The 25,480-nt window shown below is 37.5% G+C and overlaps 1 protein-coding gene across 1 annotated transcript in view; it reads right to left on the bottom strand.

Moving 5' to 3' along the window:
- The window catches only part of Ush2a (usherin), a 640,266-nt gene extending 622,960 nt beyond the window's left edge, over positions 1-17,306 (bottom strand). Inside the window, exons 1-2 of the mRNA XM_070041435.1 lie at positions 16,822-17,306; positions 13,467-13,632 (exon numbers count right to left, since the gene is read on the bottom strand). Coding sequence (XP_069897536.1) covers positions 13,467-13,632; positions 16,822-17,306 — 651 coding nt within the window. The remainder of the gene's footprint in view (positions 1-13,466; positions 13,633-16,821) is intronic.
- Between the last annotated feature and the right edge of the window lie 8,174 nt (positions 17,307-25,480).

Here is a 25,480-nt window from a genome sequence, read left to right as displayed (position 1 = left end):
GAAATGATAAACAGGTAATGGAACAGTATGCACACACATGTACACACATGTATGTATACACAGAGCCTCATCAGCTTTTTTTCTTCAGTACAAACACCTACCATACTCCAATGAGAAAAGTATATTTCTCAATGCATTGACATATTTTTTCCAAACACCTTTTTACTTATACAACTTTTCTATACATATCTTCTATTCAGAACCATTGGAAGTAATTTTATTTTATTTTAAGATAGAGCCAAGCTTTTCCACTAATGCTCAGGTATCAGGGAGACATTTACATCTTGGATTTCAACTGTCAGAGCACTTACCAGCTGTCAGTAAGAGAGAAAAATAACTTAAAAACATTGACTGTCAGTTTTAAAAGAAAAAGAATGCCAATGAATGGAGAGAAAATCATTTTGAAAAAAATATTTCAGCTACTTCAGCATGAGTTTTTCTCCTTGTGAAATGTACAACTACATAATTTGAATTGTTTGGTGTCTTAAAATCGTAGGTTCTAGAAAAGATGGAAATGCATGAGCAATAATGTGCCCGATTTAAAATCTTGCTGTGGAAGCTAGATCTAGGCTGATCTGATGTAAACACAACTGCCACTCAGCTAGTCAAATAAAAGAAATTCCAAAGCTTTGCAGTGTTTGTATAGAGTGGGAGACTTGGCCTTTAAAATTCCCAAATAGCTTCATAATGAATTTAACAAAACCAAAATGTTGAAAATCTTATACCAGTATGGATGAATAATTCCACACCATAATAGCATCTGTTTCTCAATATAAATCTACTACTTCTATTTTCCCAATCTAAATATTGAAAAATATCACCAATTTTGAAAATGATATAATCTAGAGATCATATACATTTAGTAGTTCAAGTAAAACACTTTAGAATGAGTTAAATTGTATTTACTTTAGAAGACTCAATATTCTTGGCATGGGTAATTTTATGTCTGTTGTTTTTTTTTTTTTTTTAGAGAACTGACTGACCTAAATAATTGACCAAAGATGAATAATGATAACCATATATGGATTTGTGCCCTCAGTATATATGATCATGCCCCAAATTTGAAAGTTTTGAAGTTTAATGAACATATAATAAATCCTCCCCTCCCCACCTGAGCATTTTCTGACATTGCTACGTTGCTGTTGCTCACTGAGGAGACCCTTGAAAATTAATCATTACTCATTGGGTGTAATTAAATTAGAACTGGAGAGTACAAGTTATTTTTATTAAAATAATGAAATTGAATCATCATCCCTCTATCCTGTCCAGAGATAACAAGTGGACTGCAGAGACTTTCAGCTGTGAATACATTTAAATATAGATTTACACATGCAGTATTAGGAAAGGTAAAAACAGGATATGAAATAAACATTAGGCATCAACTCTAAGCTCACTGTCAAGAGGGTGCCCAAGCTTCTAACCACAGAGTTCAGCTGAAGGTAACTATCTGTCAAATGTAATCTGTGCGAGTGAATATGCTTAAGCTGGTGCTATGAATCAACCAAAATTGCTTTGGTCTTATTGACATTCAATTGCAAGAAGTTGCAGCTCATCCAGTCCAATAGACAGTCTGACAACACCAAGAGTGCTCGCCAGTGACAGAAAGCTTTAAATATAGATGCAACTATCATCAAAATACACACAGGAAAAAAAAAAGCTTTATGATCCTTCCTAGCATCTTCGGAAATTGGTCAGTCAGTCATCAACTAGTCCTAGATACCACAAGATCTCATCACCTTGCTCTAACATCTGCCGGCTTGCTCTGTTAACAAACCATTATTAAACTGAGAAAAGTAAATAAAGAAACCTCGATTTGATTGACAGGTGAAGTCCTCCTGGATTAGTAGAAGAGTTTCTATTGCATTGTACTTAACCTCACCTCTTCCCTTGGCCTAGCTGCCTTTTATTTTCACTTCCATTTGAGACTTGCCTCCAGTACATCTTAATAAATAATAACTAGGCATGCATGAAGAAATCCAGAGGGTCAATTTTAAACAATGCCTTGCAGATACTTCTTGACATGTATTGAGTTTGCATAAGCACTGTATTTTACCAACAAGAGGAGTAAGGTGAGGGAGGTTAAGTGACTTGTTTAGAGTTGTTTCCCCTTGGGCTCCATGACCTCTTAGGTAGATACTGCCAGTGACTATACATATGTTTTTATTCCAACTCTTCATCCTATATTGAACAAACTTTCTCTCTTCTGTCTGGATCTTCCATCAAGAAAAATGTGTTTAGTTAAACATTGCTTGTGCTTACTTCCGTTGCATATTCTCAATCTCTCTGAGGACCTTCAGTAGTCTGATCTGCACCTTCTTCATGAGGCAGTTCATCAAAGGATACTCAGAAAACCCTTGCTCAGTTAGAAACCAACAGATCTAGCTGGATAGATGGATGTGTAATGTTATGTAAATACTGTCATCCTTCTCACAGCTTATAGTCCAAGACAAATTGCTCAGTTAAGGACAAATCTTTACAGGATGTAAGGTCAAATACATAACTTGGTACATTATAAGAAAATCAATCCAGATTGTAGCAGTGTTCTGAACCCTCCTATCAGTCCCTTCTTTAGCAATATCCTTTGTCTTCTATCAGAGAGTATATACTTTTGTTATTTCTGGAACTATAAGACTACATAGAAATCACCTCTGATGGAATGTTTAAAGAAAAGTTGGGCAAACAAAACTATATGTGGATTAAGGATACCTCAAACAATGTAAAATACATATATAAAAACTGCAGGGACTAATAATATCAGAGCAAACTAGTTGAAGAGGTTGTTAGGTATTCACTCTTTTTTCTAAATACTTGAAAATGTTTGTCAAACAATTTTTGGATCTAATTTTATTCAAAAATTACTTTCCAGGATGGGTGCTTGTGGCTCAAGCCTCTAATCCTAGCTTCTCAGGAAGTTGAGATCTGGTGATTACAGCTTAAAGCCAGGAAGGACAGTAAAGTCCTGGAGACTTATTTAATCCAGTGGTTCCAGTGGTAGAGTGCCAGCCTTGAGTAAAAAAGGGTATGGCTCAAGTGGTAGAATATCTGCTTAGCAAGCAAAATGTCTAAAGTTCAAACCACAGTACCATCCCAAAAAAAGAAAATACTATAAATTACTCATTTACTGAAATTTTTTTTGTTTATATATAACCACTGAATGCTATCTACATCCTTCAGGTAGAAACTCTTATAAACCTAATCATTCTTTTTTACATTGCATATTATTTTATACCAAACATATATGTAAGTTATTCAATATTATTGGGTTAGCTAATTACTAATAATTGAATTATAGTTTCAAGCTAAAAAAATGCACTTTGAGCCTGATGTTGGTGATTCATGCCTGTCATCTTAGCAATACAGAAGGCTGATATCTGAGGATCATGGTTCTTAGTCAGGAGGGACAGTAAAGCCCAGCTGACTCTTACCTCCAATTAATCAGCAAAAAGCTAGAAGTGAAAAGGTTTCAAGTGGTAGAGTGCCAATCTTAAGAGAAAAAGCAAAGATACAGTGCCCAGGCCCCGAGTTCAAGCCCGAGTGCCAGAACAAAAAATCAATAAATAAAAGAAATGCATTTTGTCTTTGAATTTTTTTTCAGTGCTGGATATGGAATTATATCCATAGTATGCTACCACTGATTGACCTGTGGTCTCAGTTCTTAAATTTTCTTTTTTTTAAATAACTTGCTCTTCTAAAAACTCATGTCACAAATTCAAGTTCTTCAACTAGAACATAAATATTGTACATATTTAGGAGGGCCATGTGATGATTTGATAGATGTATACATCTAAGTATTTCACTTTGTTTTTGTTAATTCTTACATAATTACACACACACACACACACACACACACACACACAGAGAGTAGATCTGAAACTTTTTCCATGTTGAAAACAGTATTTCAACTGTGCTTGCTCCCTAAAGTGTTAATGGCACAATGTGATACATATCTAGGAAATGTATCAAAATGTTTGCTATAAAAATATATTTTTTTGGTTGTGGGGCCTGAACTTTAGGCCTGGACGCTGTCCCTCAGCTCTTCAGCTCAAGGCTAGCATTCTATCACTTGAGCCACAGTGCCACTTCTGGCTTTTTTTCTGCTTATGTGGTGCTGAAGAATCGAACCCAGGGCCCCATGCATGCTAGGCAAGTGCTCTACCACTGAGCCACCTTCCCAGCCACTAAAAATAAAATTTGAAGTATATATTTTAAAATATGCATTTTTCACTAAAGCTTCAGTTCTGCAATTAAAAAGTGAGCATCTTTGAGGATTTGTTAATAAGTGGGCTAAAGACTTAAAGAAAACTTCTCTGAAGAGGAAAGAAGGATGGCCAATAGACACATGAAGAAATGCTCAACCTCCCTAGCCATAAAAGAAATGCAAATCAAAACAGCATTAAGATACCACTCACCCCAGTTAGAATGGCTAAAATCAAGAACTCTAATAACAACAGATGCTGGAGGGGATGTGGACAGAAGGGAACCCTTCTGCATTGTTGGTGGGAGTGTAAACTTGTTCAACCACTTTGGAAAGTAGTATGGAGGTTCCTCAAAAGACTCCACATAAAGCTCCCCTATGACCCAGCAATCCCATTTTTGGGCATTTACCCAAGTGTTTACAAACAAGACCACACTAAAGCTACCAGCACAACTATGTTTACTGCAGCACTATTTACCATAGCTAAGATATGGAACCAACCCAGATGCCCCTCAGTAGATGAATGGATCAAGAAAATGTGGTATATATACACAATGGAATTCTATGCCTCCATCAGAAAGAATGACATTGCCCCATTTGTTAGGAAATGGTAAGGCTTGGAAAAAATTATATTAAGTGAAGTAAGCCAAGCCCAAAGAAACATAGGTCCCATGGTTTCCCTTATTTTCAATATCTAGTATAAGTCAAGCAGAAAAAGTCAGATAAGTTGATGTTAGGGAAATGAACCCTAAGATATGTATTCAAATACTTTTTTTCTTTCATGCATTTGTTTCTAACGCATTTATAAGATTATTTCTTTGTTGCTTTGTATGTCCCTCCCCCACAGTATAACCCCTGCTTTCACTGTATTTGATGTTGGTATAATTTGTGGAGGGGAAGGGGAAAAACCAGACATTTAAATAGGGATACAGGTGGACCCATTGCAACAATGAGAAGTGTAAGTGGTTATGTCGAAAACAAACTTTACAACTTTGGTGGGGGGGGCGGGGAGGATTGGGTGGGGGGTCAGGGGGTGGAAGGGGAAACAAAGGAGGAGGCTACAATGCTTGATAAGAAATGTACTCATTATCTTGCCCATGTAATTGTAACCCCTCTGTACAGTATTTTCACACAAACACAAAAAAAGTGAGCATCTACGGTTAATGCCCAGTTACAGTGGTGTTAATGATTTGGGACAGTGTACCTAATAAACGCAAATTAACAACAGTTCACGATTAAAGATGCTAATTTTGATAAGCTCTCACTAATTAATAGAAGAATTGATCCTTGGTATTTATTTAACCATGATCAAGCAGTGCTTATTATTTTAATCACTACATGAGTCAGTTACAAATGGTACAAATAAACATGAAAATACACATAGGAAACAGCTGGGAGTAAGTGATTCATGCCTCTAACCCTAGGTACTCAGGAGGCAGAGATGTTAGGATGGTGCTTCTAAGCCAACCTGGACAAAACCAAGAGGTTCTTATCCTCCAATTAATCAGCAAAAAGCCAAAAGTAGAGTCATGGCTCAAGTGGTAGGGCACTAACCTTGAGCAAAAATGCTCAGGGACAGTTCCAAGGTCCTGACAGGTGCAAGCCCCAGGACTGGCACACTGGCAGGAGTGCGCGCGCGCGCACACACACACACACACACACACACACACATACACACATACACATACACACATACACAAATACACACACATTTGATATTTAAGGAGGGAGAAGTACTGACTAGTCTTATCTGATCATCACACACTGTATTAAAGATATAGTTATCACACTAGATAGCATAAATATATTCAGGTAATAGAGAACAAAGGATTCCCTATGCTAGACTTGTAGCTACAAGCTCACAAATTTAGAAAATTCTGGCATATCTCTTCTCCTTAATATTTATTTCGTGTATTACTTAGTACCTCTATTGCAGATATTTTAAGAAGTTTACTTGTAATGGTTATGCAATTGTCCAAATGTGTGTTCTCACACAATTCACTGCTCTGATTATGCTTTTCTAAATCAAACTCATGCCACCATTGAATCCAACCTCTTTCTATAAATTCTCAAAAGTAGAAACAGCCCAAAATGGTGTATGCAATATTCTGGCTTGATAAGTAGCACAACACAAAAAGCGTATATCCCAGAAAACAAATAACTTTAAATTCTATATTATGCATCCCCAATGGAAACTTTCTTGGTCACTACTGCCATAGTAACATTGGCATAAAGTTGGCATGAGCTGGCCCTTACCTTCATATCCCTCAGGTTTCCCACCAGGGGTGGAGTTGTGCCCAAATCAATCCCAACCCAAGCCATCTGGTCTCCATCCCCATTCCTTTCTTCCTTTTTTTGCCAGGCTGAAAATAATTCAACACTGAGTCTAAACAAACGTCATTGACTTAGTTATTTTTCCATTTTCTCAGGATTATTTCATCAACTCTTCAGAAAGAAGAAAGGAATTTCTCAATGTAATGTAAGTAAGAGTCTATTAAAGATAATTTATAAATATCAATATTCACTGATAGCGTTAGACCAATGAAAAGCCATTAAAGCCTTCCCATTTTTGGAAAAGTTTGAATAAGGTTTTTTTTAAAAAAACTATTCTTTCTCTAGATAGATACATAAACTGGTCTTGAAAGCACATTTTTATTCTGCACCCAGGACAATATTATTACATGAAGTCCTTCTGAATGTTACATTTTAGAGCGCTATGGTATGGGAAAATAAAACTATTCAAGTCCATGTTTAAATAAAGTCATATTCTCCATTCCATTATCAAGTGATACATACCATAGGCCAAACTCTGCCCTAGGTTATATGCATGCTGTTCTTTCTGACGTTCATACAAATCGATCATGTATAACTGAAGGCATCCGTTAGCCCTTTGGGCACAAAACGTCTACCCACAAGAAAAGCAAAAATAATCTAAGTCTTATTATACTTGACTTTTAGGTGAAAATGATATAAATGACAATTCCATTAGGTAATATAGGTTTTAAAAGGCACTACCAACCAATTTTAACCATTAAAAAATCGACAGAATTACCATAGTGGCATTTGAAAGACCAGAGATTGTTGAAAAATGAAGTGAACACTGGAAAATGCTCTTCTTTTTTATGACAGCTTTCAATTTTAGTAGTATATGTAACAGATGTGGACCATGATATTTGTATTTATTTTCTTTTATATATTGTACATTTTATAGCCAATGGCTGAGTATCAGCCATTTGCTAGCAAAATTAAGTAGCTAAATTTATCTTCATATACTAGTTTTGAAGTTAAAATGTTAATTTATTCATGATCTGCTCTATTTCCTGATTGGAGATGGTCGGTCCCATTGGACAGATCAGACTGGGTCTTAAATTTTTGCTATAAAAAATTGTACTGGTACCATTCAAATGTACAGAAGATAAAAACCACCACACTTCATTTGGATGTATAATTTATATTCACAATTAGCTGAACAAAACTCTCTTAGTGTAGATATAATAAACACCATGTGTTCATTAATGATACTAATGGCAATTTAGGGTTTTTAATTTTTTGTTGCTGTTTTTTTTTTTTTGTGCCTGTCCTGGGGCTTGAACTCAGAGACCAGGTACTGTCCTGGAACGTTTTTTGCTCAAGGCTAGTGCTCTACAACTTGAACTTCTACAACTTGAACTATGTCTCCACTTCTGGATTTTTGTTTGTTATGTTTCACTTTGCTTTGGTTATACTTTTCTTTTTTTCAGTCATGGAGCTTGAACTGAAGGCCTGGACACTGTCCCTGAGCTTTTCTGCTTAAGGCTACTTCTTTGATATTTAGAACCACAGCTGCACTTCCAGTTTTCAGGAGGTTAATTGGAGATAAGAGTATCAAGGACATTTGTTCCAGGGCTGGCTTCCAACCATTATCCTCAGATCTTAGCTTCCTGAGTAGCTCGGATTACAGGTGTGAGCCACCAGCACACAGTTGCAATGCAGTTTTAATAGCAATTGCTAAATTGATTGGATTAACACAAGTGAACATATGTGCTGTCTGTCAGTACAAAAGCTTTATACCTCCATGTGATACTTCTACCATCAACGTATCTAAAGGTCTTTAAAATAATATAATGAAATACAAACAATTTCATTGGTTAGGTTTTTTTCTTTAAATCTACCATTGTATTATTTTGGCAACCCAATTTTTCCTTATTCTATAACAATAATTTAGTATAATTACAAGAATGGTGAATACTTTGATGATTTCTTTTTATGCTACTGATCCTATAAATGTGTGAAAATTAGCCAGGTACAAATGGCTTACACCTATAATATTGGTTACTCAGGAGACTGAGATATGAGAATCACCATTCAAAACCAGCCCAGAAAGACAAATCTCTGAGTCTTTTAGCTTCAATTAAAAGCAAAAAGCTAGAAGTAGAGGTGTGGCTCAAGTGTTAGTCATAGCTAAGCAAGAGTACCAGGTGCTGAACTCAATCACCATTACTAGCATCTTTCTCTGCCCCCCCCCTCTCTCACTCACACACACACACCATAAACATATACACACATGAAATTTAGGGTCATCAGAAGCCATGCCTTTAATCCTAGTGACTCAAATGGCTGAGAACTGGAAGGTGGCCTGGGAAGAAAAGTCTGTAAGATTCCATCTCAAGTTAACAAGCAAAATATACTGGACTGGAAGGTGGCTCAAGTGGTAGCATGCCAGCTGTGAGCAAGAAAGCTAAATAAGAGTACATAGCCCTCAGATCAAGCCCTGGTATGTATATACATGTGTGTGTGCATACACACCCATACACACACACACACACACACACACACACACACACACACACACACACACACACATTGCTTAAGAGCCAAGACTATTTTCACAGGAAAGGAAAACATTTTATTAAAATTATATGCAACTAAATGCATGCACTTTCAGGTTATTTTATCTATCAATAGTTTGCGTAGTCCAAAGCTTACAAAAAGAGACCACTAATAACCACAATATCTACTAAGCCAATATGATTACTAAGCTTGAAAAAAACTCTCCTAATATTATCAGTGCTCCCCATTTGATAATAAAAAGCATGAATTGATTTTTTCCACTTTCAGTATAAAAACATGACTAACAAATTTCAGCTTCATATAATTTAAAACAGCCAGTATATTAAACCCCAAAGTGAAATTTACATTGGCAATCATGTCAGATGCAAGTCCCTGAAAGACTATTAATTTAAAATCTAATCATTTTCCAATAGGTTTTTGCTTCAAAATGCTAAGTTTTCAAAGAAATACTGTTAAATCTATTACTATAACAATATTAGGCTTTGTTGTTATTATTTAGGAAATTAGATGTCTGATGTTTACTGTGTCTATCTGTTCCTGGTATTCTATTTTGCCCAGGTATTTAATTACTTAAAATTATTTCTCTTTTCCCGATTTTTGGACATTAGAATTTTCATTATATTGATGGAAAAGCTACTACCTGCTTCACCATCTAAAGGAAACATATAAGGACAGAACTGCTAATTAATTTTATGTCACCAGGCCATTGTATGATAAATTCTTATTTCTGAGCCATTCCATGAGTAGAGGTATAAACATACATACATATACACATGCATACACACACGCACATACACACATACACACACTCCTTTAACAGCTTAAAGTAAAGGATGAATGAAAATATGTATATACAATCACTATAGTCTTATTTGAAACTCTACTAAATCAGTGTATTAATTATGACTTCCATCTTCTGCCTAGCAAGACAGAAATCTCTAAATCCCTTATGAGAATGTGGACAAGTGACATCATATGGTAACAGTGAGTTACATTCCATACTATGTTTTTTCCCATTTATACAATAAAAGAGATATAAGCTATACTTGTCTAAATCTTGGCCCCCAAATCTATCAAAAATGTTTCATTCAAATACAAACAGCATGGGAGAGCAGAAAGAAATACTTGACCTCTAACTTCTGAAGCAGCTGGCTCCGTCACTTACTACCTAGATAATTATACACAGCTCAACACAGTCCAGTGTTAACTGTACCTCATCTATACTCTGTTTCTCTTTTATGAAGAATTAAAAGAGACTTCATTTTGCTCATATAGCCCTCTCTTACAGAAATGGGGGATCCAAGTCAAAGGGTTTGTAAACCACAGGGTAGCCTTTCTTGAGTTGGATTTCTCAGCTCAGAGCCTCTTTCCTTCCCATGCCCCTTATGAGAATTTGGTGGGAATTAATACATTCCTCATCTGTAACAGGGATTCTTATTTATTTCATTATAACTCATATATATTCAGATTGAAGTCTAATCTAAAGAAATCCAACGTAGATTCTCAATTTAGAATAATCAGTATTTTTCATTCAAATGAATACAGAATTTCATAATGCTGAGTGTCACTAAAACAGAAATTCAATGACTTCTTCCTTATTTTATGATTGTTTACTTTTACAGGTTTAATACAAACTGTATAATAATTCAGCACTCATTTTTTTAATGCATACATTTTTTAAAGAGAGACCAAATTGGGTGTGGCAGCTCATACTATAATTCTAGTGACTTGGGAGGCAGAGACCAAAAGGAAGATTGCAGTTTGAAACCAATCTGGGCAGAAAGTTATCAATACTTGATACAAGTTATCCAGCTATTTGTTGAAAAGGCTCTCTTTTCTCCAGTGGGTTTTTTTTTTAGTACCTTTGTTAAAAAATCAGATGGCTACTGTTGTACGGGTTTGGTTCTGGATACTCTATTCCCTTTCTCTATACATATGTTTTAGCTCAAACTATGATGTCTTGTTACTATGGCTATGTATTTGAAATTGGTTATTAAGGTAACACCATCAGCAGTTTCAGTTTTAAAAAAAATCACAATTTTCCCAAAAGATTCAAAGAAAGCATGTGATAAAATTCAATGAACTTTCATGATAAAAGTCCTGAAACAACCAGTTATAAAAGGATGATATCCAACATAAAAAGCTGTATATAACAATGTTATAGTCAACATTTTATTTAATGGAAGAAAACGGAGTGCATTACCCCAATAATCAGAAAAGTGACAAGTATGTTAACTTCCACTAATCTTACTCAATATAGTGCTTGAAATTTTAGCCAGAGCAATAAGACAGGAAAAGTAATAAAATAGTGAAGGAAGACATAAAAAGTATCCACACTTGCAGGTCTAATGCTACTCTTAGGAGACTCTAAGGATCCCCTCAAAAGACCTTTAGATCTCATTAAAAAATTAAGCAATTACTAGTATACAAAATCAACATGAAAATATCAGTAGCTTTTTTTCTTTTCAACACATCAGTAAAAACCTACTGAGAAAGAAATCAGAAAAACAAACAGAACATATCTAAAGAGGGAAAAAAACAAATGGGTTGACCCATTGTAACAATGAGATGTACAAGACACTATGATGAAAAACCAACTTTACAATTTAGGTGAGGGCAGGGGGGGATGGTGGGGGGGTTGGGAGGAGGGGGAAGCAGGGAGGGGGTGTGCAGTTGTGGGGGTGGGAGGGAGGGAAGGCAGGGTAGGGGAAAAACAAAGGAGGAGATAGCATTGCTTGATAGGAAATGTACTCATTACCTTGCTCATGTAACTGTAACCCCTCTGTACAGTCTTTTTACAATAAAAAAGTATTAAAAAGGAGGTGAATTATCTCTACAATAAATAAAAACTAAAACATTGAAAAAAGAAATTGAAGGCATTAGACAATGGAAAGACCCCTTTTGTTCATATGTTTATAGAACTAATTCTGTAAAAGTGACCTGGTTACTGAAGGTACTAAACAGATTCCACTTGATCACCATCAAAACCCAGTCCTCCTCCTCCTCTGTGTCCACTAACCCTAGCTGTTCGAAAACAGTGTGCCACTAACATTTACTCAACTCATATCCAAAGAACTCAGTCAGTATGGCATACCATGCTATTGAATAATATTTTCCAATACCTTCTCAAAACGTTTCTACACTTATATTTTATATTCTCTTCCCAAGGCTTTTACACACTCCTGAGGCAATACAACACAGAATTTCACCACCAATCAGACAAGACAATGATACAAATAAAATATATTAAAATTTTCAAGCCAAGTGCTGTTGGCTCATATCTGTTATCCTAGCTATTTGGGAGACTGAGATCTAAGGGTGGTGGTTCAAAGCCAGCAGGAAAGTCTATGAGGCTCTTATTTCCAATTAAACCAGAAGGCTGGAAGTGGAACTGTGGCTCAAGTAGAATATCAACCTGGAGCAAAAAAAAACTACAAGGCAACACCCAGGCCCTGAGTTCAAACTTTAGGAGCAACAAACACCAATTGTCAAAAATAATATTTGTTTTGAAATAATAATTTTAACCCAAATGACAATTTTCAAGTTCATGTGAGAAGAATATAGGGGTAGATGAGAGAGAGGTAGATGGTAGAAATATATATTATATATAGATATCTCTCACTATATATTTCTATATAAGTATGAGCAAATTTTATGTGTGTTTGTACAAATATACATATATACCAGACAGAATTTCCATAAGATGAACAAGGGTACAAACATATTCTCATGCATGCTGGCTTTGCATTGAACACTAGTGAGCACTGGAAAGAAAGGTACATAGCACCCCTTATTTTAAAAGCAAAGTTGCATCTTGGCAAGATGAAGCCATTCTACTGCCCTGGGTAAACCAAAGGATAAACTGTGCTTCTATTCCAGGGACTGGAAATATCAGACATCTCACAGCTTTCTCAGCCTTTCACAGTTTCCAAGGCTCATGCAAACTGTGGTTGACAAGAAAAATAATAATATAACACCTTTCGAGTGCCTCAAGTATAAAGTTCATTAGTTCTAAGGTCACCATTTTCAAGCAGCAGCCAGATTTTATTCACATCATCAGCTGTTATCCAACAAAGAAAGTTGCGAATACAGCCATAACTAGTAGAATCAGTACTTTACACCAAAAGAGTTCTTACATGTTTTTAAACAAAATAAAATACTCTTAACTCAATGAAACAAAAATTTACAGAACATATTACTACTACAACTTGCCTTGTGCTTAAACTTCTGGAAGAGGTTTTATACTAATTTGCAGGGGGAGGATCTTCTAGTATACTAACAAATAATCATTAAATAATTGATATATTTGTCTTCTTCAATTGTCATTTACATACACCTCAAATCTAAAAGCTATTGCTTCAGACTGTGTGGCACTTAGAGGAGGAAAAGAAGACAGATCTTCATGTTTAACCAAATGTTAAATATTTTTTATTTTACTCACCTGCACACTAACATGAATCCATTTCTTCACAAGAATTCTCCCCAGTGTCATTACTTTTATTGGAGGCTGCAAACCATTTACTGTGCGGTAATAAAACATGGTCTCTTTCTCAGATATTGTAAGTTTGAACACTATCTGCCCCTCTGCCGTCTTTTCTATCACACACCTTAGGAAGCAACCAGAAAAGAGAGAAAAGGTCAGCATCCATGAGGAGGCATTGTGTTGTGCTATAGTACCCCCTCATTCCACTCAAACTGGTACCCTATGAATACCTTCCTGAATATCATTATATTCAAAGCCAGCTTCCTTCCTACGAAGATGTCATTTTATTTCAATAAAAATCGAATTTTTATTTACCTCAATACCCATCATTAGAGATTCATGACAGAAAGTAAAGTGGTTGAATCATTCTGCAAAACTAACATTTAGCCTGCTGGCTCATTAGTTCTTCTGCTATTTCCTTTAGAGGAAGTGGTAGGACATATTACATCCTGCTTGGGTATTGAGTCACCCGTGCACATCTTTCTTTCTTACTTTTTTTTAATGTAAAGAGAATTTAGTGTCCATTGGCTCTAAATTCTCAGCCCTGCAGTCAGAATCGCTCTATTTAATTCCCCTGATGAAATGAAGGACAGACAGCTACAGGCTCCACTTGCCCCAACATTAACTATCCAAAAGCAATGTCTGTCAGGTAACTGGCTATATCTCCATGACCACACAGCCCAACCGAGGTACAGGGATCATGCTGATTGCCATGGGTAAAAGGTCATTCAAGAATGTATAAGAATGCATAAAGAGAAATTCTCTTTTACCAGAAAAGAGTTTTAAGCAAACATCTCGGTCTCTTGTTAGGTCAATTGTCACTTTTGTTTGTTTTTATTTATTTATTTTTATTTTATTTTTATTATTTCTTTGTCAGTCATGGGGCTTGAGCTCTGGGCCTGGGCGCTGTCCCTCAGCTCTTCCATTATGAGCCACAGCGCCACTTCTGGCTTTTTCTGCTTATGTGGTGCTGAGGAATCGAACCCAGGGCTTCAAGCATACAAGGTAAGCACTCTACAACTGAGCCACCTTCCCAGCCCTTCTGTTTTTGAGACAAGTTCTTGCTACATAGCCTGGAATGACCCTACACTTCCCACCTTCCCACCTAAATGTCTCAAGTACTGAGGTAACAGACATGTGTCACCACATCTGGCTCCAATTCTTTACATAAAAGTTTACTTCTATGTTTATTATGGTAGAATGCCTTTTGAACCCTGAAACTATCTTCACCTGATTTCTTTCTACTCTGTCCACATATCTCTACAAATGTGGGCTGATCCAGAGACCTTCTTTCTTGCTCAAGACTAGTTAAGGGGGCTGACTCCCTACTCACCCACTAGACTGCTGTCTAAGTAAGGGTATATTTTTCATAAGTCATTTATTTGCATTTACACCGATTTTTCCCCTAATTGGGAGGTCAGAATAACACTGGAGAACATTAATAGTCACTCTTTTACCGAAGCTAAATCACTATTCCTCTTACATACAGTTGGGCAGATGTAGGAGCAAGAATATTTTTAATTTAGGCAAATAATTCTAGCTGACATAAAGGTATTTTATATAAATTCTACTGCAAATATTTTAACTCTTCATTAGTTGGACATTTGTAATTTATTAGAAAGTATTTCCCTGTATCCTTTACCTACAAGACTTAAACAACCTACAAATGCCTCTGGTTCATTTTTCTTGAGCTTAAATCTACAAGTGAGATTTCGATTATTACTCAGGAATGTATTTACCAAATGCAGACTTATTTCCCCAAGCTTACTGAAAATGCATTTCTTAATATGTTATTGATTATCTTCCTTGCTATTTTGTTTGCTTGTAAACATACGAGCTTTGGTAGATAATAAACGTGAGAGGAAGACAGGTAGCAAAATATTTAGGAACTGGATTTATTCTGCTCCTGAATAAACAATAATTGGATAATCCATGTTTTTGTTTGTTTTACTTATCTAGTGCAAACACCCCGAAATTCTCCCAATTCCCATAGGTGTTTCAGTTTTGAGGATGAAATGACCTTGGTATAAACAAGGAACTCTCAAATACATAAACCATGTGCTACAACCTCTATAAATACCCTCTGTCTTATTTATATGAAACAATGCCAACAGAACGTGAATTTGGTACAGAGATGTTCCTGTAAGCTTGGGAAAATATATTTTATCCTCCCTCCTTTTCCTCAAGAGACCATGTTTTAAGATGCTTTGGATGCTAGTAACATAAAAACATAACAGCTTAAAGTTACTGGAATTTCCAAAGTGAGAAGAAAACAAGGTTATCTTTTAGGGAACCTGTAGACATCAAGATAATAATAGTTTGTGATTATTTTTGCCTCACAGTTAAAACAAAATTCATAATCTTCACTTGGAAAATTGAAAGTAACCAATAAAGACATTTAAGTCATATTTGCGTCGTAGATGCTAAGAATTTTCAGGTCGTTTCACAAGTTTTAGGGATTCAGCCAAAAAAAAAATCCATAAAGAGCTGTAAACTTTACCTAAAGAAAAAGATAAGCTTAAAAATGCCACAGAACGATCCCACTTATTAAGCGCTCTAGATTGGCCCTATAGTATTTATCAGTGAAGAAAAGATTATGGGATGAAAAATGAATAAGCAAATAGATTAACCAAAAATGGTGGTCAGCATGATTTCTTCCTCACTCATGTTGAAATCACTCCTGGTGGGATCAAGAGCAGAACAGTTTTGAGGAATCTCACATCCTTACCTATCCATTTTCCAATTTATCAGAAGATGCAAACAACATGAAATAAAAGGCCAATGGAGTGTTAGTCATATATTGAACTCAAAGTATTGGTCATCTTCCATTAAGTCAAGGAAACATCTGCTCTTAGGGATGATTCAAACACACTTCCATGTCCTCAGCTATCTGCCTAGTAAAAGTTTTATATCTTCACAGGGTTACTTGTCTTTATTTTTGTATACACTTCAACCAAGAGCTTGAAAATATCAATTATTTGTATTTCCGGCACCGAGGCTAGGTCTTAAAAAACTAAGAACCTCATTGAGTCTCCAAAGGCTCTGGGCCAAAGGTTAGACTCGCCTTCTCAGAAACAAATGACTCAGGTGTAAACATGTCTGCCTGCAATGAAATTGTTTTATCACATTCTTTTTCATGATCCAGCTCATCTGTAGAAAAGGGAAAACATTTTAGGAAAAGATAAGTATTTAAACAGCAAAGTTGGAACAGGAAAGAAGACTGTAGTATTTATTTTTCAATGGTATGCGTTCTATAGTGTTTGCCTGATTATACAGGGACCCAGGAAAACTGAAAACGCACATTACTACTTACATTACACCTTCTTCCTCAGGTTTCAACCACACAGCTAAAGTCAAAGCTGATGCCAGCCTCAGAGAAGGAAGAGAGGAAAAGCAATTCTTGTGATTTCCAAAACGAAAACTGGTAGAATTGCTAGGAGAGCCAGGATGTAGGTCATCTCTGTCTGCTGTGGTGCAGTTCCCCAGGCCTGTTGAGAACAGGGCAGTATAGGGGGGAGAGGAAGATCTGTAGGGGCAGTCCTGAATACAAAACCTCTGGGTACAGGGCTGGTTACCCCGAGCAAGCTCAGAGCTATGACAAAATGTGCTTCGGCCTGCCAGTCCACACACTGCTTGGGTTGGCACAATTGAAACATTCTTGAAAGCTCCCAAGTTTACCAGCCTTGGGAAAAGACCTCTGGATGAAGCCAAAGATACTGAAGCAAAACAGGCCAAGATCAATGCTGCAATGACCCGAAACAAGGAACCGGAGCCCAATAAGAGAGTCAGGCAATTCATGTTTACAAAAAATCATTCTCCTCCTGATAAAGCTTTTCTAAATTTACGATCAGGCCCACTCCACTGGCTAGCGGGACTTTGAAGCAGGGCACTTTAAGTAACATTGAGATATTCCATCTTGGGGAAGTCGCAGATCTGTTTTCACTGGGAAGTGATTCCAAAGATGTTTTTAGCAGGGGAGAAGACATGAGGAGACGATGCTGCCTGGAAATCAAAGATAGAACATGTCAAGGGAAATCTGACGTAAGATTGTCCTATGCCTAAGGACACTGAGCCCCTTATTAAAAACAAACAACAACAACAACAGCAAAAACCCTGAACATTCCAAAACCTATTTTCAAATCTTTTGCTTAGAGTAAAAGGCTCATTATTTTGATACCTTCATTTCATTGGACAACTTATGCTCAAAAGTCCATAGGGGCCAGGCACCAGTAGCTTACATTTATAATTCTAGTGTTCAAAGTCAGACCAGGCAGGAACTTCCAGGAAACTCTTACCTCTAATTAAATACCAAAAAGCCGGAAGTAGAACTGTGGCTCAAGTCATACAGTACTAGCCTTGAGCAAGGGACAGCTTCCAGGCTTTGAGTTCAATTGCTAATACTGGGAGACATGCTTTTGCATGCACACACATGCACATACAAAGAGTCCATAAGACAATTTACTCCCTTATGTATATATCATTATGAATAATGTATTTTACCATGCAGCAACTTCAGATTGTGACTCTACTCTAGAGTATTAACGTTATGTACTTTACTTAACAAGGTGAAAAATCGTACAGATTTTCTTTCCACATGCACTGTATACTATAACCCACAGCTATCTTGCAGCTGCCCAGAATAAAGCTGGCAAAGCACTTTGGGCCTTTCCCCTTATTCCAGCCTGTGCAGCAACTTTAAGCTCACAGCAAAGCTGATTAGAAACCCAACACCATCTGCCTCTCCTATGCCTTAATATTTAGTAAACATTTGTATTCGTCTTCCTTCATTCGACTACGTATTTGTATGTTAAATATGGACTTCTAATACTGTGTAAGTAATTGTACTGATAAATAAGCTGAGTTACCATTTCTTTATTGCATTTCAACCCGTCCCCTCAGTGTGACAAATGTCCTCTTCAAGAGGACCTCTGTCCCTTGTTGCCTGGCAACAACTGTTGTAACCTCCAGTAACTCTTAACAAATAGGCTACAGCAACGGGAATTCTGGAAAGAAGAGTTGGATGCCCAGGTAAAGTATTCTACACAGCAAACACTTGGTTACCTGGTAACTCAGTGCTGTCTGTCTGTGTGGTAGCCAGCTTGGAACTGAGTGCCTGCTCTAGGCTCTCTGCTAGGACCTCAAACAGTGAGAGAGCCTGGGATGGGCTCATGCATGCATAATTTTAAAGTAGCAGTACACCTTATCCCATAATCCCCCTCCCTAGCCCCTCCTCTTACTGCTTTCAGGCATCTCAGTCTAGTCAATTCTTTGATTAAAATTCTTTAATCAGCCACCATGAGATAGCAACACCGCAAGTAATGTTCAGTGCTCTTTTGGGGAAATAGAAGACAAGATTCTACACTTTATATCGATGCCCTAAAAGGAATCATAATCTTACTTCCATCTTCAGTGTCTGAGATTATGGCCATACCACACCATCCCTAGCAATACTATAGCTTTTATAAATTACCTCATTTGATCTTTATCACAACCCTAAACACCGGATAGAGAGAGACTATTAATCTCAATATACCAGGAAGAAAATCAGGGGACTTAAGTCACACAATTGATAATCGGTAAAGCCTCTATTACCATCTAACCTAATATTTATCTATCACTAGACAAAAGTAAATTACACCAAGACTGAACTAATCCAAAAGGTTTCATGAAATAAGAGGTGGGCGTTGAAACAGTATTTAAAAGTTGAGTGTTTTATAGGTACGGGATGAACAATGACCTGTCCAACAACATCAGTGAAGGGAGTGAGTTTGTAAAAAGATATTCTATGTTCAATGGAAATACACTGAGAACAACTCAATCCTCTAACGCACAATGTATCAGATTTTCAGACGTCACCAAAATTTTGCCAAGCATGAGCTACATCCTGTTAGTAATTCTGGGGAGTGCAGATTTTTATTCAACATCAGGTCAATTCTTATCCTATTATTACACTGCTCAAAAAGGTTGAACGTGTGTTTTTATACTTCCTAAATTATGCAAATTCTCAGATAATCCACGACTGTCTTTGTCTGAGGCATGAAAGCTGTACATTGTGATTGCAGCGTGAGGCAGGACACGGGGAAAACCTGATCCTTCAGATAGCATGTGGCAGGCCATCTCATTCCTGTCCATTCTTTGTCTTCTGCCTGGGCAAGGGTCCAGACTGAGGCTGGCAGGTGAATTCCAGACTGGCTTTCTAGGTCTGCACCTGACAGAAAAGGAACAGCTGCAAAGCAGAGTGGGATAGGTAGCGGCAAGCACGTTAAGGGCTGGTGAGCAGGACAAGTAGGCGGGTGCTGGTCTGCAAATGAAAACGACACATACGCAGGAGGACAGAAGGCAAGCAGAGCACAGAGTGCGCTCAAGCCAAACAGGCAATCGACAATAATTAAGGGCCAAGTTTTCTACAAGAGCTGCACCTTCTAGGGAAGCATGCTGCCCCTCTGACCAAATGGGAAGGCATGTGATTGTCTGAAACCCAGGGGAATAGTTGAGCATGTGTCATTATGTTACAGGAAGAGACATGACAAAATATCAAGGCTCCCGGAGAGTGCTGTGGATGGAGGCTTAGAAGCTGCATCTAGTTGAATAATGGAACAGGGAAACAAAAAGTAAAGGCGGGCTACATTTAGAGTGAAATACAAGAATCAAAGTCTTAGTTACTGCATAAAATTTCAGTGTGTGTATGTGTGTGTGTATCTGTGTAAAATCACAAGTTTTAATTTATTTCTCTGGCTATTTTGGATCTTTCCATAACTTGGCCAAGGTGAACTGTGCTGCAATGAACATATAGGTGTTTAGGAGCCTTTGCTGTGGTCATCGAGTCTTTCAGCTCAAGGGCCAGGAATGGGATCACTATCACTGAGTCATATGGCACTTCTGCTTAGTAGGTTTGAAGAATCTCCATACTGATTTTTACATTGCCTGTACTAATTTACACTCCCACCAACAATTGTATTAATGTGCCTTCTTCCCTTCATCCTGACGAGCATTGGTTTTTATTCTGACTAGAATGAGACAGAATTTCAATGCTGATTTGATTTCCAATATTTTTTATGAAGAAGGATGCTGAGTATTTTGTTATGGCCATATGTACTTCTTCTGAAAAATGTTTGCTTAGCTCTTTTGTCCACTTTTTATTTGGGTTGTTGATTCTTTGGGGTCTTTTTGTTTGCATTTTTAGGTTATTTTGAGGGGAACTTATATGGCATATGTTACATCTGTAAACTCTTTTTATAAGCTTTCTCTAACTCTTTTCTCATGTGATTTACTTACATTGTTTACTTAGGTGCTTCTAGAATTTCTAATATAAGATACAAAATGGCTTATGTCTATGATAGCTAATCAGGAGGCTGAGATTTGAAGGTCACAGTTTGAAGCCAGCCTGAGCATAAAAGTGTGTGAGACTTTGTTTCCAATTAACCAGCAAGATGCTGAGCTGGAGGGGAATTTCAAGTACTTTGAATTTCAAGAAACGCAAGGCCCTGTGTTCAAGCCCCAGTCCTTTGCCCCAAAATGCTATTGAATTTGAAATTTTTAACTTCAATTGACATCACAAGTGAAAATTTCCCCCATTGAATCCATGTGATGTTTGCACCCCAAACATATGCACACTAAAAGTATTGTAGAAAATTACACAGCTATATAGCATATGCATGAAAAAAAATCATCAATAAAATCCCAGTTGGACTTGAGTCCTATCCTTAAGATTATGCACATGTGGAAATACCCTCAAATATGAAAGAAAATTCAAAACTGGAACTACTTCTATGCACAGACATTTTAAAATTACCAACCAGTAATATTACTTTCAGTTTCAAAAGACACACATCTCTAAGAGAAGATAACCAAGAATTAGCAAAGTGATTGATAATATAAAAGTTAACTGAGATATACTCTTAGACCAAATTTTAAAACATACAAGCACTATCCTTGTGAGTATAACTAAAAGAAACTTAAGAAGTAATTTATCTTACTCAGATAGTTACCTGTGAAGGCATGAGACTTAACTTGGAGGGACCTAGTTATTGTTAGCTTCACCTAAAACTCACATTTGATGAGCAAACCAACTTGCTGACTACCTCATAACAGGTATGCTTTATAGAACCAAAGTATACATGACGAACAGAATGAAATGACAATGGAAACGATCTCTTTATGAGAGTGATCTCTTTAAGCTAACAACTGTGCTCACGGTAATGTTCATTGACTGTCTAATATATCAAGCATCATGTTTGAAATACGTTCTCACTAATATTTATTGTCTAAACCTCATGCAATAATTAGTTTTATTATTATGAGAGGGCTGAGACATGGGTAGTAAATAATTTATTAAAGGCTGACACACATCATATTTAGGGAAGAAAACCAAGACTCAAAGCAATCTTAATTTATGTATGATAGACTGCTCTTTAAAAGAAGCTGAGTCAGGTGCCAGTGGCTCACGCCTGTAATCCTAGCAACTCAGGAAGCTGAGATCTGAGGATCCTGGTTCTTGGGGGGGTGGCGGGGAGACGTAAAGTCCCCACGAGACTCTAATCTCCAATAAACTACTCAAAAAAGTCAGAAGTGGCCCTGTGGCTCAAGAGGTAGAGCACTAACTTTGAGCACAAAAAAGGCTAAGGGACAGCATCCAGGACCTGAGTTCAAGCCACAGCACTAGCAAAAAAAAAAAAAAAAAGCCATCTGATTCTCTGATTCTATTGGATACTTTCTCATACTGTGTAGGTAATAACTACATAGTGCCCACTATGTAGAGATGCTTATTGGCTGATAAGAGAGTAGTAATCCTAAGAAAAATGTAAAAAATAATCATGTAAAGCTATTTTGTTTTTTAAAAACATCAAAGGATTTCATTTTATTAAGGACTAGGAAGCTTTAGTTTAATGAATATGCACAGAAACAACCCCTTCGAACCGCAGTGTGCGCAGATGCCTCCAATTCTGTTGTTCCTGAGAAGGCGTAACAGAACATGTACAAAAGGACACACCAACATTAAAGCCAGGAGGATGGAAAAACCAGGAGAAAAGCAGTGTTGAATGATTACTGGGCGAGACTGGAGCTGTTGGTGATAAGGGAATCACTTTATGTAGGGGCAAATGAATCGACCGTAATTTTAACTTCAAGTACCACTACAGGGGCTGTAAAACTCTTCCTACTTGGATAAATACTCTCTATTTGAATTGTCTCCAGCAGAGAGAATGTGACAGAAAGGACTCTTAACACGACAAGGGGTGAGGACCCCAGAAAATGAGCTCTTTGTAGGCAGTTGTAGAATACCTGGATGGAAACACAACTAGAATGTAGTTTTGTGAATGGCCCATCTACAGTGGGGGACAGTTAGAAAGGAACAAAAAGTACAGGCAAAAGAAACGTTGAATGGGAAGTAGGTAGATTCCCAGGCAGAATCATTTAAAGAATAACCATGAGTTTCCTGAGCTCCTCGGCCATTCCAAGAGGAGCACTGTGCAGGTTCATTCATCCCCAGGTAACAGACCAGCACATAACCAGTTACTCATGACGATGCATCAAATTAATGGATGACAGGCCCAAATTTATAATACAGCTGACAGCAAGGATGATCGCATGGTGCTTTCGGCCAGACTCCATGCTGTTCTTCTAGCTTTGGAAAAGCATAACACACAAAGGACTATGATAAGACTCAGCAGCTTTGAGATTTCCTAAACTCACCAATTTAAAGTACAGAGGAATGTAGTAGACTGGCAAGCAACAAGGACAAATGAGAAATGAGAGAAATAAAAATTTTTCAAACAGTGCAAAATGGGTATATATATATATATATATATATATATATATATATATACAAAATGGATATATACAAATACATATCTATACACATATACTGCCATGAGCATTGAATTCAGGACCTGGCACTGTTCCTGAGCTTTTTCGCTCAATGTGAGTGCTCTACCACTTTGACCCACAATGCCACTTTCAGCTTTGTGGTGGTTAACTGGAGATAAGAGTCTCATGGACTTTCCTCCCCAGGCTGGCTTATGACTCTCAGATTTCAGCCTCCTGAGTAACTAGGATTACAGGCTTGAAATACTGGTGCGTGGCAGATTTTTTTTTAAATCAAGCTACCCCTGTAATTGATTCAACTGTATTAAAAAAAAAACAAAACCCTATGATTAGCTGCATCATCATGCCAGTGAAATGTTACAATAACACAACATTCACAACCTCCATTTTCCCCATCTTGCTCATTCTCCTTTTATTATTCTACATCAGGCTCCAGTGCATACTCGTGTGTGTATGTATATGTGTGTGTGTGTGTGTGTACCAGTACTGAGTCTTCAAATGAATGATTTGTGCTCTCTTGCTTTGCGTTTTCACTCAAGGCTATCATTTTACTTCTAGCTACCATCACTTCTAGCTTTTTGCTAGTTAATTGGAAATAAGTTTTATAAATTTTTCTGCCCAGGCTGGCTTTGAACTGCAATGCTCAGATCTTAACCTCCAGAGTAGCTAGAATTACAAGTGTGAGCGACCAGTGTTCCCAGATTCAATGCTTATACCTTTCCCTTGCATTACTCTTTTTTCTTGTCCCAGATCAACCTCACCTGCGAACTCATTAGATCCTCATGTCAACAGTGCTCAAACAATGCTGTTTATCCTGACATTGTTTTCCCACTGATCTGTGCTTGTTCTAGCCATCTTCAAGCTTCTGTGTTTGAATGGCTACATGTGTTGGGTAGAAACCTTGGGGCAGGATGGATGCAACTGTGAATTACAACTGTACATCCCAGTGGGAGTCCTGAATACTGCTGAGCAGTATATTGGTCATTACTGGTTGGTCATCCCCTCACATTCCTTTTGCAAACAATCCACCACTCCTCATGGCACAGAGACAATTGAACCTTACTCCTCAGGAGGAAAGTAGGGCCAGAAATGGTAAATATCACCCCACCTCCAACCAGAGTATAGTTCACAGCCCCTTCTTTGATTCTTACCTTTCACTGGTCAGGAGAGAATTGTTTCTCTTGCTTTTTAATATCTAACATTTCATGTTTTTCTTCTTTTCTTGATGTGTCTTCTTGAGGTAGTCTCCAAAAGCAATATCTTCATTTTTTTCACTGTGAAAAGGTCCAAATGTTTTAATTTCCAAAATGTAGCTAGATACACAGCGTACATACTCCTTGGTGTAAGCAACCTTCCTTCTTCCTTCACACTCTCTGACAGTGTGGTCTGCTTTGGCTCCACAGCCTTACTACTTATGTCCTCCTGTTTCTATCCCTAATCCAGTCCATTGGAAATGGCTGCGCTGCAATAATCACTGATCTCCTATTGGTCAAATCCTGAGTCTTATTTTAATTAAATTTCTGTCAATTATCTACACTTGTCACCTTTAGTAATGTTATCTACTTCTCCTTTAAAATACATTACCCTTGCCCAGATGGTGGCTCATGCCTGTAAACCTAGCTAACTCAGGAGGCTGTGGTCTGAGGATCGAGGTTCTAAGCCAGCCCTGAAAGGAAAATCTGTGAGACTGGTAAAGCGCATGTGCACCCGCGCGAACGCGCGCACACACACACACAAACACACACACACACACATCTAAATAAAGAACAAGTTCAAGGTCAGTGCCCAAGCCCTGAGTGCAAGCCTCAGGACTGGCACAAACAACAACAAAACATACCTTTATCCTCACCTAACTTTCTGATATTTCTCACCTTCAGGTCATTTCTCAACCTTTCTCAGGTACTATTCCTTTTTCCCTACTACTTTCTGCCTCCAAATTAGAATCACTTGGGAGCATTTTTTAACTTGGCTGTGGTCCTCATCCTATTTTTTGGGGGGGGGGTCCAGTTGTGGGGCCTGAACTCTGGGCCTGGGCGCTGTCCCTCAGCTCTTCAGCTCAAGGCTAGCGCTCTACCACTTGAACCACAGTGTCACTTCCGGCTTTTTTCTTTTTGCTTATGTGGTGCTGAGGAATCGAACCCAGGGTCTCA

This window comes from Dipodomys merriami, unplaced genomic scaffold, assembly GCF_024711535.1.
Source record: "Dipodomys merriami isolate MVZ:Mamm:240054 unplaced genomic scaffold, mDipMer1.0.p SCAF_31, whole genome shotgun sequence".
NCBI lineage: Eukaryota > Metazoa > Chordata > Mammalia > Rodentia > Heteromyidae > Dipodomys > Dipodomys merriami.
This window is presented reverse-complemented; position numbering and strand designations above follow the sequence as displayed.